A 15,639-nucleotide genomic window follows, 5' to 3' on the forward strand; every position below is an offset into this window, starting at 1 on the left:
AGATCAGTTTTTTCTTGAAATATTAGTGTGACAGAATAATCCAGGGAAGCTTTGGGGGGCCCACCTGCTGTAGAAACAAATGCAAGAACAAAGATGTTTGACCAGATGATTAACAGGTGATGTACTACAAGGTAAACACAACACACACAGCAGAATAGAAATGAAATGGCATTGGCCTGAATGAAAATCAGCTAAGATTTCAATTGTGTGCATCACTTGAAAATATGTTTTATACGCTTTAAAGTCGTCCTGCTAGTGGCACTTGCTCACAAGCCTCAGACTCGTTAAGTGATGTGGGAGTTGATTGTAATTTTGGGATTTATTTGAACCAGCTATGGATACTGTAGGACTCGTGGAGGAAGATGCATCTTTAAATATAATTTTACGATGCAAATATTAGCGTGATAAGATGATGTTGTCTGTCTAGTTCTTGTAAATTGTTTAGTTTGTCGCAGGAGGAAATGAGTAAGCAATTTGCCATTTGGCTGAGGTTGTGGTTCAGGTGGTTCAAAATGATAATAGCTACAAGCACGTCTAAGTTTCTCTGAATAGTATGATAAATAATTAGATTTAGGAAACAGTGATGCAGTATGTACTATATTTAGATCCGATTTTTCATACAATCGTGAACCCACCATACACGTAGGCAAGATGATCAAAGTGAACCGGATATCTATTAAACTCCTTTAATTCTTAAGTTCTGTGTACCCACTACTTACTACTGACATTGCTTAATTTAGGAATTGTTTTTTTTCTCAAGATCCAGACAGTGATGAGTCATTGCAGTTCACTTGAAGGAACTGAAATTTCCTACAACTGAAGCTCAGATAAGAATAAACTATTTTGTCTATTTTGTCCATGGTCCTGTGTGAGTCATGGGTTATTTTTAGGTGACATAATGCACCCAATGGTAGGCATCTTGAAGGTCTACAGTAATCTTGATGTTATAGTTTGATTTAATCTAATTAATGCATTCCAGCAATAATCATTTTAATACATCAATTTGTTTCAGTCATGGTAAATGTAAATGTAAAGCTCCTCTGTAATTTGGTTCATTTGGCCATTCTATTGTGCCAAAAAGTTCCCTGAGCAGTGACGTGTATCTGTTGACACAAACGATAGCATGGCAAGTGATATAGTAAAAGACAACGCTTTTACAGTGACTTATAATACTGAGTTACAGACTAAGTACTGCAAGCATTGACTCCAATGGTATTGATGTAATCCTGACCAAGTGAATGCCTTTAATCTCATTTAGTACTAAAACAAGTGCAAATACGTTTGTAAAAGGCTTTATATCATATTCAGTCTCAGGTGTCTTTTGTCTGAGGCTTTAACATTTGAATGCTCTGTTTGTCCCCTCTTTAGGAATTTAGGGATGTTTCCCCTTTATTTAAAAATACTAAACACAAAAAATTTGTAGAGGGGCATGGCTGAATATCTTAACATTAAGGCAGGAGACAAATGAATTGTGAGGTGGATTATGACAGAAAGACTAAATAACCAAAAGCAGAATCTAAAGGCCAAAAGACACCAAAATGAAATCAAAATGTTAATTGGCACATTATTGATCATTTCCACATATTCCTAGTGGCCATTAAAAACTGTCATTGTTGTCATTATTAAGTGAATTATTGAACAGTCCAGATTCCATACTGTACTGATAACTGTATAGTATTGTGTGCACTTAGACATTACTAATGATAACTTTTGTATTTACTGTGTGAGATTGTGTGTGCTGGTGTTCTGCAGCTACATGATATAATTTCCAATGTATTTGCTGATGTCATGCATGCAACATCAGTGGCTGACGTAATGTAATGATGCACACAGGCGGGTGGGGATAGTAGCCTCTTATGAACTGTTATGTTTGAGCCGGAATAAGGGTGTAACAGATTAGCGTGCGGAGGTCGGACTTTCCCCTTGACTATAAATGTTTCTACTCTGTGGTACTGAAGAGACCATTTCCGAGAGTTTCCCCCCTTATATAATTGTGTTTTATCCACCATTGAGCATTTAAAACCACCTTGGACAAGTCAGAGAGACCAGGAGATGCTCACAGCACGCCCTCCATACACAGACATGTATGAGCTGCAGCAGATGGCAGAGGCAGGGGAAGTGACACAAAGAGTTCTGATTAAAGATAATGCTCCCCGTTAGTCAAACTGTCAAGGCGGGCTCACGCTAAATAAGCCCAGCCTTTTGCTGATATGGAGACATGGCGTGAGATTACTCATTTTCCTAATGATGGAAGTGTTCAACTGCAAATTGAGGCTCATTATATCTACTGAGAGCTTTTGAGAGGTTGTTTTTCATAGGATGTGCGACAGATTTTGCAGATCATTGCTCCCGTGAAGTGAGTGAATGAAGACTGTAGGTACCAAAGGCAGCATCCCTCTTCATCATGATCACACCTGTAGGATGGAGCCTTCTATCACATGTCATAGGATGAATTTGTATGTGGAATCACATTTCCATCATATTAATGTCATGGAAGCTCACATCAGGCTCTACTCTAGAAGACGTCAGCTTTGGAACCCGTTTAATGCACTAAATGGGTTCCAAAGCTGACGTCTTGCTTAAAAGGAAAATGTGAAGTTGGCAATTCCGAATTCGAGAGAACATCAGGAGTTCAGTGTTTTTACCCTTGAGAGGACCCTGTCTGTCTTGGCACTCCATGGCTAACCTCCCACCTTCTTTATTAACACACAAGAATTTATGAGCCTGTTTGAGTCTTATCTGCATGTGTTATGTCTTGCAGCTGCTGGCCTTTCAAGGTCATTGTTTTGACTATTGGGAAAACTGAGCAGTTTGATACAAATCGCAACATTGCTCTAATGCATCCGTTGGACTTAAATGCCTGTAGTTTTCTACTCTCAGCAATTCTTTTCAAACATCTTTTCATGTTTACTTCTCCATGTACACGGATGGGACAGAGTCATGTTCTACTCAGGGGTGACTGGACCTTTTCACCACTCGAGACAGATAATGGGCTAGAGCTGCTGAAAATTGTAAAATGGCCACACGTTGTTGGCACACTGTCTGACTCCTGTTTTGTTTGTGACCTGAATTTATTGGAAATGCTCCAGAAACATGTGTTATAAACTTTGTCTGGGACAGTGGTCTGCTTAACATCTTGCTCAGAGCCGAGATGTGGAGCCCTGTGTAAACTGTAAGACGTCCAAGGAACTACCACATGCTTTCTCATGTCCATTTGTGGTTTATTTAAGCTCACAGTCATATAAACTGATGTCACCTAGGTAAATACAGATACATGGCACCTGTCAAGCACAGAAAAGAAGACATATATTTAGTGCACTATCCAGCTCTAACATGAAGGGTTAAAAACAGAGCATCTTCATGTTTTCTTTTTAATGGTTTTTCAGGGAACACTTGGAAAGCATTACAATGCAAATTTGAAAGGTGTTTTTGTGCTGGGTGAATGGCCAGGCGATATTCTTCAAATGTAACTGGACTGCATTCCCTCGCTGAAGCTCCCATCTGTTCCTGGAATGTGGGCTGACGTGAGACCAGCTATTGATTAGGACCAGATAATCAGGGCTCTGTCGTCATTGTCTGCTGCAGCCCGTACAGCTTTGTCCCTTCTCACCACATTAACCAGAATCACAAGTGTTTACGCATTTGCTCATACAATCATGGCCATTATATCAGTCCCACCTTTTAATTCATCATGCATTCCAAAGTGACCGTCACTGCTGTTCTTTTGTTGAGAGGTGTTTTCTGGATGAAATTCTAGCCTCATACAGGCACCAGAAGGGACAGAAAAAAAAGTCACTGCTAAATATTCCTCTTTTGTTCTTCACTAACTTCACTAAGTAGCAAGGAAACAGCACCGACATAGAACAGATGTGGGATGAATGCATTACAGGGAATTTTTGTAGAAGGGCTACTATGTTTGCTGTCCTTATTTAGAACCCCTAACCAGGGTGAGTGAAATGGAAAGCTGCATCATGCTAACGTGTTTACTGTGTAACCTACCAAAAGACAGTTACAAGGTGCTTTTGAATGGGAAATTCCGTATACAAATGTGGGTATCATTTGTAAACTTTTGCGAAAATAGTTCTGCTTAACTACCCTGTTTTCCATACCTTTCATACCTAGAATATTACAGTTTTTCTACAGAACCCTTTCATTACAAGCCACCATACAACATAATCCTTTGCCTGAATAAAATACAATATGAAAGAATAATTTTCATTTTGCATAGAGGATCTGGATATGTGAAAGCTCATATTTAATGTCCGCTGCTGGGAGTCCTTATTGGCCAATATATCACAGCAGCAATTTTGACATGAGTGTTAATGTAGCAGAGACTTTCCAGTGAGCCAACATGCACAGTAGCAGCACCAAGACTCTGTTTGACCTGAATGGAACGGAACCTTAATTAGTATCACACCTGTGTTTGCTCTTTCATTTCAAAATGGCTGCTGTGAAAAAGATCTATTGCATACTAAAGATGATGACCTCTTTTCCTCCCCCTCGTAATTTACCTTATGTTCTGTCCCATCCCTTAGAAGCCCACCATTGGGACCTCAGAGAACACTGATGGGATCCCTCTCAACCCGCCTTTTACTATAAGTACGCATTAATGGCCTAGTGCCGGTGCATTTTCATGCAGCCCCATCACGGTGTTGTTAGTGTGTGTGAGCACTTGCTCGCAGATGTGCCGTCGCTCAGATCAAACGGGAGACATGTTGCCTGAGGCGTCTAGTTCGACTGTAGCCAAGCATTCAGAGTCACGAGGTAAATTTCCCTGCCACATCACAGAACCTTTACAAAAGCCGGTAATAGATGAGAAAATGTACACAAGGCAAGGTGGCTACAAGGCTTTGCTGCAGCTCCACAGTGCCAGTGTTGGTGCAGCTGTGTAGTGTGTGTACTGCAGCAGCAGGTAAAGCAGAGGAGGCAGAGTCAATGACAACAACCTGCTGTCTCCTCCTCTCCTGCTTTAATAAGAGGAGAGGTAAACAAGACTGTTCTAACCTTTAACTTGGATAACATACGTGTTTAGTTTGGATGTTTGCTCATGCACATTTAAAAACATGTGGACTGATGCTTATCAGCCAGCCTGTTGACACAGCCTACTACTACTACACACTACACACACACACACACACACACACACACACACACACACACACACACACACACACACACCCCCCCGTGTATTGCTCTATTGCTTTAAAAGGCACACCTTGAATAATTGTTTAGGCCACAACCATCCCTAAGTTCATTAGTCAGTGTTACTAGGAGGCAGAGTGATGAGTTGGATTCAAAGACATGAGACTGGGCTTGTTTTTACAATGTTGGATTAGATATGTGCAAATATATACAAATGATTGCTGTGACTTATCAGCTGTCACTGTGTATTTGTGGTATAAAGCCTTCGACAACTATCAACACATACCAGACAATTGTATCCTTTTATTTCTGTGAACTGAGAGCTTTTGTATGAATTTGTTTGTTTTCCCACAGTATCATTGTTTTGCAGTCTGCCAAAAATAGAGCAAAACATGTCTACTTATCAACATTCAAAGAAACAAAAGGAATTGGCCAGACAAACTAGTTTGATCCTATTTTTAGACGTAAACTCGCTCAAAAGATTGTTTTGTACAGTTTTGTTATTAGATGTTTTCCTTCCCAGTCATCCAAAATAGATGCAGACGTGTTATCCTTTGTACTCCACTGTAGCCTCTCTGTATCTGTAGCTGGCTGCCAGCAGCACAGGACAAATGAGACTATGTTGGAACAAGGTAAGCAGCTTTTATGGGATGATTGAATAAGACTGAAGGGACTAAACGCTGTGCGTTCATAGATGCGGATGGCTGCTCTTCTTCTTGGAGAGCTTTAAACGCTGTCAAGCAATCCTTGTTATTTTTTTGATACCCTTCTAATCCAAATAGCAACTATTTTAACAACTTAAATCTTTCACAAAGTTCTGTCTTTACTGTTTTCTGATCTGAACAGATTTTTCGTGCTCTATGAGGTTGTGTTATTTTTTATGCACAGATTTGACCTTTATTTGATTTTGATCTCTTCTGCAGAAAGCGCATGATGAACAAATGCCAGTACATGTGAGTTACAACATGTCCCGTATGGTTTGCTGTATATTGCCCAGACAATACTGTAACTCTTCGATATTGTATTAGTTTAGGGTGTGATTAGAGGCCTGGCTCACAGCTCTCTCAGTGGTCCAGTGGACTGTCCAGTCCAGTTGTTAACAAGGGCAGTGTGTCTCGGCTGAGCCCTTTTTTTCCAAACAGCGATGCAGCTTAAACCAGAGCCATGAGGGGGAGGGGAAAGTTGAAGAGCCAGGAGAGTTCAGCCTAGTTTTACAGCTTCAGTCCTCACTTCCCAACGCTTCAACAGTGATCGATGGGCTTAGACATGCTCTGTAGGACAGGCGGTGGGTGGGTTAGCTCATTTTGTTGTGTCCTCCTCCCCCATGATTTACTTTGCCAGGGAAGTTTGCTCAAATTTGAAAGAGTTCATGAGAGAGAGGAGGAGGAGGAGGAGGAGGGGGAGCTGCACTGCCAGTTGTGTTGTTGAAAAGACTGATTCGAAACTGAATGTACTTAAGATGTTTTCCTTCATTTTCCATGCAAGATTTCTGTGAGAAGGTTAGCAGAAAGTGTGACAGAGGGAAACATTATTCAACTCTCTCACTCAGACCAAGCTGTTAATTATTTTATTCTTGAATTTGACAGAAACTGCTTTTCCTGTGGAAAATACTCATTCTATTTTTAGTAGTGTATGATAAAGCCTCATAAATGAGTTGTATTTCCTCTGTGGTTGAGAGCTGTTGCTGTCCTGGGTTAATATGCTGGCTGCAGCTGAAGGATGCCAGGAATAACCCAGCTGGGTCGCACTGACCTCTTGAAACTGGGCAGCGCTCCAGGTCTCAATTAAGTGATGCTCTCTCTTTCCAGAAAAGGCAATAATATTTAAATGGGGCTTACAAGAGTTATAGCCATTTCTCTCTGAATGGTGTAATGGCACTGAACCAAAGAGCTCTGTGGACCTGGAAAAAGATGCAGTGCTCTGTGTTTGTTCTTCAGGGGGAGTATGATGACTCTACTGTATTTCTATGAAATAAGGAAGTTCACACTCCATTGGAATCATTTAGAACAGAACTTGAAGAGAAACGGTTGACTTCTTTGGAATCTGCTATCCCACACCCATAATCTGCATTACTAAACATTCACAACAGCTTCACATATTGAGAAATGACCTAATACTTGTACACTCCCTGACACTGGGGCTTGTGGTAAGATGCACACAGCAGCACAGCATATCAACACCATTAGGGTCGTACTGCCCCCAGCTTTTATCAGCGTATCAGTCTGACAGAAAATAAAATGAAAGAGTCTTATACCCCAATACCTCAGAAGTACTTCAGCTACACAGCGAAGATAAAATCACAATCTGCGCTTCCTGGAGAAAAAAAAAGAAAACATGTTGCTACCACTTCTTACCTGAGCAAAATTAAACAGAGCTCCCAACATGTCAAAATAACACTTGCATGAGGAATGGTGGATCTCATCTCAAAATATAATGTGTGAGTTCCATAATTCACATAATGAAACACCACAAACTTTATTAAGATTTTCTTCAATATAGTGCAGCCAGTAAGATAACAATGTACTATAAATTATATAAAGTGTTGAAACTGTTATAAGACATTGAAAACATCATATTGACATTTTAATCATTAGTTGCAACCTCATCTTAGTGAATGTATATTTTCTTTGCTATCAGTTGTTGATCAGTAATAATGTTCAACCTGTTCACCGTTCATCAAGGTTTTTTCATTTACCAGATTCATATATCACAGCATATTATAGCAGAGGCTCACTGTAAATAATGTAATGAAATTATGGCATTTTTATTGAATTTAACATTAACCTTCAGGGGAAAGTATTCTATTTCACATAGCAAAGGCTATATGTTTAATGAGTGAGGCTGCTGTTAAGAACTTTTCATTGTAACTAATTTAATTTTGAGATGAGAAATGTCAGGATTTTTCAGACACCTTTCCACAGATGACTGTGATTGATTGATCACACTGTAATTTCACTTTAGCATAATTAATCAAAGTAGCTTATCACAATGTCAAGGAATAGTTTACTTAAGTAGGAAAAGTAGAGCCAAATGTTAGCAGTGATAACTAATGACAAAAAATAAGATCCTTATCCTACTGCACAACACACTCTTTGATTGATTCTGTTGATGCAGAAACACCACAGCAATGAACACTGAGCCGAATGCAGATGACAGCTTTATTTAAAGTCGGAAACACTTTGAGTACGGCTTTTCAAAGCAGACATTTTGACTTGTAGTAGTAGGAACCGCGTGAGTGCTCTATGTATCCTATGTAAGTAAGCCATGAGAGTGCGACAGCCAGCCAGTATGCACAATACAATACCAAGAACCAGGACACTGAAACCAAAGTGGCATCATTAAATTTAGCCTATAAGAAAGATTTGTATGCATATTTCTGGAGAAGATTAGGAATACCTCCTTAACAAGCACAGGAGAGACAAAATGCAATCCATTTTCTGCCCTGTGTGTGTGTTTGTGCATCTGTATGGTGTCAGACTGGTTTGAGGGGGGCATGGGGCAATTAGCCTTGCGGCAGTGTCTGTGTTGATGGAGAGAGAGGGGGCCTGCAGGATCCTGTGTGTCAGCAGCCTGCATGTGAGAGACATTGCCTGGCGGAAGTGCATCACTGGCAGATGTCCAAAAGCCCCCGTCAACCCCCTTTACTCCCCCTTTCCCTTCCTGGTCTATCTTCCTCTTTTGTCTCTGAGCACAGAGAACACAGAGGCCCTTTAAGACAGCCACTGGAAAACACATATGGAGCTGTTGTAATCAAGGCCACTGTTCTTCCTCTGCTTTTCCATTTGACAAACACAACAGTGGTGTTATTGGTGTGAAATCAACACGTTGCACTGTAGGTTTCTTGCTCTTGCATCATAACGGCTTGCATCGTTGGAGCGTGTACTACTGTTGCTTTCATGTGGTTATGACAAGGGATGTTTATTTACACACTCTCAGGAATCTCCAGCTCCAGTGACATGATCGTATGCAGATGTAACTTGATTTTGATTGGACCAAAGCAGTGTCATTTACTAGTTCTTGAAGCAGGAGGACCCTGCAGTCTTGTAACAAAGTTATCATGGAAGAGCTCTGCTTCTCTCTTAGCTCACAGAGGGATATCAGCACAGGAAATACGTTGAGGGGGAGTAAACACCTGCTGCCTCCCTCCTACAGCCTCCAACACGCACACGAAAACCACACACAACCACATGTGTGCTAAAGCACTGTAACCTGCTCAAGTAAGCAGGCTTTAGTTTCTCTCAAGTCTGTTTGATCAACAGTTAACATCACAACCAAGGCCAGCTGTTGCGTGCGTTGCCACGGCTACATTCTGCATCACATACAGTAGGAAATCAACCTGAATCTGTACAGTAGCTGATTATTTAAAATGCAGATGGATTCTGTGTGGCTTGCATAATTTTATTTTTTTATTTTTAATATAAGGTTATCATTTTCTATCAACACAAATATATGATTTGAGTGCTTTCTTTTTGTGTACTGAGGTCATGTTCTTACCTTTCACTGTTATTTTTCCAGGCATGGAAGAAACGCTGGTTCATACTTCGCAGCGGCCGCATGAGTGGTGATCCTGATGTTCTGGAGTACTACAAGAACGACCACTCCAAGAAACCCATCCGGGTCATCGACCTGCACTGCTGTGAGCAGGTGGACGCTGGTCTGACCTTTAAGAGGAAGGAGTTCCAGGACAGCTTTGTCTTTGACATCAAGACCTCAGATCGCACTTTTTATCTTGTAGCCGAGACTGAGGAGGAGATGAACAAGTGGGTCCGCTCCATATGCCAGCTGTGTGGGTTTAACCAGTCAGATGACAACAATGGTAGGCAACCCTGACCTGTAATTGCTGCTCTATCCCTTTTATTTCTTCTTATTATCTATCTTTCTTTTGGGTTAGCTGAGAAATCTGCTTTTGGTCTTCTGTTGTTACTATCTCAAATTTAGATAGTTGATACATAAGAAAATCATACTTCCAGTATTATGATAAGTAGTGCTCAAAGTACTCAGTGAATGGATTTGTAAAAGGATGCATTCGGTAATTGATTATTTAGTAAAGTCATTGATCAAGCAAAATTTGCAAAACATTGGCTGGCTATGCTTCTCATTACCTGCTCATTTATGTTTTATATCATTGTAAGTTGAATAGCTGTTTGTTTTGGACTGTTCGTTGGAGAAAACAAGTAATGTGAAGACATCACCCTTAAAGCTTTTATAAACAGTGATGGGCATTTTTAAAAACTTCCTGCCATTTATTGAATTAATAGAATGTGTTTTCATGTTTAAGCGTATAAGCAGTACAAAACAAAATACAATAACATCTCCCTTTTATTAGTCTCCCACCGTATTTCATTGTTATTTGGAACAGCTTGCATCTTAGTTTTCACAAAACTTCAGCAGCAGAGGTCCAGCCACATGATATCATAGGCAATTGTGTTTTTTCCATCTTTTTTTATTTGAGTGAGTGGAATAGGAAGATCCTTGCCAAATAAATGGACATAGTGTCTGAGAGTGTTATGGATTCTTCTCTTCTTTGTTTTGTTAAAGAAAGGGTTCCTGTATTCAAAATAATGGAAATTCTTTTTCTGGATATGGGCCATTTTAAAGTTAGTAGGAGATACAGAGGCTCAGTTTTATGTTTTTTTTTTACAGCTTCTCTTTTAGATATTTTGTGCATCAAAATGGTCTAGGGTTACCAGTGATAAAAAATAAAATAAAAAGCACCATAAAGCATGTTGGATAAGACATACTAATGATAACATTTTTATGCAGTAATGTTTTTATGTAAAATGGCTTCTGTCTGGGACAGAGAAGAGCAATCCTTTCACCTTTGAGCCATAGATTTGCCTTAATGACCGAAATTGTACCCTGCTATGATCTCTTTCCATTAAAAAAACACAATCACTGCACATAGAAAGTAATGTCTGAAAATTAAAGATAACACAAACAGCTCTTAACTCTTCTCCTTTATAAGAATTTTAGCTCATGATATCTACAGGTTAAATGGTTGTAGCATCTGCATCTCTCTGCCATGCATTAGAAATTGACCATATACATGAAGTATATTGTATGTTTGATGAGAGTTTGTCAAACATGCACTGCTCTCATAGTCTTACTCGAACCCATCCAGATTGGACTCGTGCTGTTGATTTGCCGCCATCTGGCAGCTGGTGGACGTTAATCTTTGTGCACATGGTTGATCATCTGTAACATGCAACATGTCCAGGTGTGGAATAACAAACAGCTGTGGAGAGTGTAATAATGCTCACATCATGAGGGGTTCCCCCTTTTCCAAGTTCAATAATTAGCAAGGTCCTGTTATGAATCTCAAACTGTATCAACTGTAGCCAGCGGGGTGTGGCTGTGAGAATGGGTTGGGGGAGTAAGAGAGTTTATGTAATGACAGCTGCATTAGTGATTGCAGTCCCTTTTAGTGTAAACATCACATCAGGCTTTTTTTGTCATGTAATTCTGTTTTCACTGAAATCTTTAGTTCCTTTTTCTGAGAAAACGGAGAAACTGTTGTCTCTCTGTGTTCATCTAAATGCATTTTCCATACTCTATTTTAGTAGGTGGCGAATTATCAATAGAAGTTGGATTTTGTTAGCACCCTTCTGTTTGCTGACTTATTATGTGGAAAAACCACTTGCAGCTTCTTCCAAGCAAAATCATGATTCTCAGCATTATTTGTGCCAGAGGGCTAAACTTTTCATAGAAACTCTGACTGATTTTGATAATCATTACAAACCCTTGGAGTGTTTTAATGTTTTAGACAGGCGTGGACATTTTATGCAACTCTTCTTAAAAATATAAGCTATAAGCATCCCTTTTTCTTATAACACTCAATATGTTTAAGTGCTTAAGTAGTAGTAAATTTCCCACGTGTGCATGTTTAAATTGTGAACTAAACATCCTGGAAAAGTTGTAGATGTTATTCTTTCATGTATCTGATCCTCAAGGGCATAGCAGCTCGATTTACCACTGATTACGTCATTACCGCTGTCTTAAGTAGGTGGAAAAGCAAATACATTTATTTGGAGAAGCAGCCATGGAACTTGACGTGGTTAATAAGACTATTCAGAGCTGACACCCTACTTCTCTGAAATGATAGGCCAACTGTGTTTGCTCACATGTGCGCAGAAATATGTACTTCTTCCTGGTGCCCGTTTGATTTCCTTCTCTCTCTCTCTCTCTCTCTCTCTCTCTGTGTGAATCTTAAACAGACACACACACATCTTAAGATAAGTCCACCCAACCCATACCTTCCTTGTAAGACCAACTTTGCGTGAGAGGTTTTTCGGGTCAGTTTCTTTTCCAAGGAATACGCTGTTATGTAGATCCATCCTTCTGTTCCTCTGAATAACTCCTGCCTGCTCCCTTGGGTGGTATCAGGTTGTTGTCAGTGCGGCGGTGGAAATAAATGCTCACCTCCTCTCAACATCAACACTTGCTTAGTATAGAGCTAGCTATTTCTTTATTGGTGTTTTTTTGCATATTTTTTTTTTTAATTGAAACTACCTGGTGTATAATAATGCAAAAATACATTGTGATTGTTACTAGAGCTAGTCATAATCTTTGTCAAATCTGTTTAATGTAAGTAGCCTTTTAAGCATTATTTTTAGTATTTGCATTGATAAGGCATTAGTTGATTACCAAAACTTTTGCTGATCAGTTTTCTAACAAACTAATCATTCATCACCATTTCAGTACCACTTGGGAGTGTGTTGCCAAAAGCAATGCATTAAAGCAGTACACATCTGTGAGAAAAGCTAAGAAAGCTTCCTGCTTCCTGCAGTCACATGGCAACATGTTTCATTTTCGACAACACCTGTCATGTGAAAATTACAGTTGGAAAGTGCTTTTGCCCAAACTGACAGGCGTAAACCACCTGTCCTTAAAAAGGTGTATTGATGCTGGTGTTGATGTAAGTGAGTGTTAAAAAGAGAAATAGAGTTTGTGAGAGGAGTACACTTCCTGCCTGAATCAGTATTCCTCCCGCAACATCTCAGATTTTGATCTTTAAGCTCGTGAACACATAGTGCTCATAGAGCTGAGCCACAGTTTCAGACAAGCAACACATTAACAGTTGTTTAACACACTGAGCTTTTATCAGTTGATGCAGAATAATGTACTTGTGGGTTTTGTGATTATAGTTTGATGGAGTGACTAAGATATATGGATGGTAATTTGAGAAACAGAGGGAAAGTAGTAAAGATATTTTGTGGGTTTTTCCTCTGGCAAAGAGCTGCAGGTCTGAGCCAGTGTGTCACCTAACATACTGGGAATTTCCTCTCTGAAAGAAAACAAACCAGGTGGGAAAAAAACTGAGAAGTTAGTTCCTCTTATGCAAATTACATAAGTCTACAAACAGAAGAAGCACAAATACCAAGTTGTGCAGATAGCACCTTGGGTTAACACATTCTGTCTGGCTCTGAAGGGAAAAAGACTCAAGACACATCAGCCAGCATGTCTGAGATTTATATTGATTGCATTCTGCAGCCATAATGTTGCATAGGCTACTGTACACAATGTCATATTTGTTGTTTTAATTCAGCTGCAGTGCCAGTGGGACGTCTAAAATTATTGTTAAAGGGATTAGCCAGGCTCAGCTACTCAATAGTAAGTCTTAAGGAGTGTAGAAGTGTTTGTGTTTCTCAGAGGATTTTGTTGAGACTTCAGTTATATCAGAATCTTGATCTGAACATACCTTTTAACAGTCAAAGCTGACCTCTGCTGCCAATAGTGAGCTGCCTCTTTGGATTGTAGGAAGGTTGGGCAAGGGCAGCACATGACAGCAGCTCATAGTTACGCAACTCTCTCTTTCTTTCTGTCTTTTGTTGTATCTCATTTTGTTTCAGTTGCTATCTTACACCCAATGTTTCACACATTTACACTTTTTATCTCTCTCTCACACACACACTCGCAGCAAGCATTTCAGACATTTAGTTGTGGCTAATATCTAGTTTTACATTATTTTAAATATGTATGCTAATGTTTTTGGTGTCCTAAAATGCTACTATAAAATTTGTTTTGTAATTGTTTATTTTGTTCATGTTCCTCAAAAGAGTAAGAAAATACAACTGAAAAACTGAAAAACAAACGACAGTTTGTATGTGGACAATTTCTTCAAAGCATCTATTTTTTTATTGCTTCAAGCAGCACAAATTAAATTCTATTTAGCCAATGCACTGTGCTGACTTAAGTCTTGGAGAAAGATACCTAAAATTCTGGGCAAATACAAAACTACCTGCATGCTTAATACAAGGGCCAAGTAGAAAGTGTCCTGTTGAAATTTGGGTGAACTGCTATAATGTAATTCCAAGTCTTATTTTAGATCTGTTTGGCTTGATTCAAGACACACACAAAAAGAGACCAGTAATGTACAACATATTTTATACATACTTACATGCACAAATAGAACATGCAGACATACACATCCCCTCTCCTTTGGCTTCTTACTCTCTTACACATGCACTCTCTCCTCCCAAAGTGCCCTTCGTCTGCATTGATTTTTGTTGAAATAATGAGACTCCATGGCACTGGAAGGTCAGGTTTCTGCTGCCACAGAGCTGTCTAAGGACGGTTTGCTGTTGCTGCCACTGCCGTGCATCCCACAATACCACTGGCAGCATCTGAAGCAGAAGGAAACCAGAGACTTGAGAATACATTGTGCACACCCATCATCAAAATCATCAAAGGAGGGAACGGAGAAAGATTTTTGTGTGTAGAAATAAAGAAAATCTACAGAATGTATCTGTAAGGATGTGCAACGTGTGGATCATGTTTAGGTTTAGTGATGCTAACTCAACAACCAAATAAAGTACAAAGTACAGTTGTGCTTGTCTCTCATTTAATTGTGAACAAATGCTGACAACCAAGATTTTTCAAGAGAAGTTGGACAGCAGTGGTTATTACTAATCAGTCATTATAGCACCTCTGATTACACAGATACGTACACACCAAGTTACGTGTTTTCCTAGTTGTAGTCATAATCTGTTGATGGGTGTTAGCTCTGTTGTTATCAGATCCTGATGGCTGGGTGTGTGGCGTGTGTCTGCACCCAGGGAGACCCACCCCCGAGCACAATCTAATGAATGGAACATCATCTCGTCAATCATGGGCTTTGTTCTGCTCTCTCCCAGCTGTTTGAACTCCGAGAGGAGGATAATCTCAACTAAGGGATGAGGTTTTTACTTGTCAGCAGTCCTCTTTTTTGCCTTTTTTGTTCCCTCTTTTGCATGGCGCTTCCCACTCGGTTTTGTTTTCCTCCTCTTCATTTTGTCTGTTTCCCTGGCTGTCCCTTGGAAAAAAAGAAGTCAGTATTGTTTTTCAGTTTAACTGTCGCCCTTAAGATGGTGAGAAATGGAAAAAAAGAATAACTTCTAAATCAGCATTTCCAACAGCAGCCTCAGCAGTTTTTGTCAAATAGGCATTGAAAAGAGATTAGATTTATTCAAACAAAATCTTTCACAGTGGGTTCACATTGAACTGCCTGCGTGGAGCCAG

At 39.7% G+C, this 15,639-nt stretch overlaps 1 protein-coding gene across 3 annotated transcripts in view; it reads left to right on the forward strand.

Moving 5' to 3' along the window:
- gab2 (GRB2-associated binding protein 2) overlaps positions 1 to 15,639 on the forward strand; it is a 34,270-nt gene that overhangs the window by 5,544 nt on the left and 13,087 nt on the right. Inside the window, exons 1-2 of one of the 3 annotated variants that reach the window (XM_051397492.1) lie at positions 9,349 to 9,465; positions 9,658 to 9,958. In XM_051397492.1, the coding sequence (XP_051253452.1) occupies positions 9,697 to 9,958 (262 nt within the window). In that variant the 5' untranslated portion in view covers positions 9,349 to 9,465; positions 9,658 to 9,696. Of the gene's footprint in view, positions 1 to 9,348; positions 9,466 to 9,547; positions 9,565 to 9,657; positions 9,959 to 15,639 lie in introns of those variants that run through there. The other 2 variants (XM_051397493.1, XM_051397491.1) reach the window with 2 other exon arrangements.

Source organism: Dicentrarchus labrax, unplaced genomic scaffold (assembly GCF_905237075.1).
Source record: "Dicentrarchus labrax unplaced genomic scaffold, dlabrax2021, whole genome shotgun sequence".
NCBI lineage: Eukaryota > Metazoa > Chordata > Actinopteri > Moronidae > Dicentrarchus > Dicentrarchus labrax.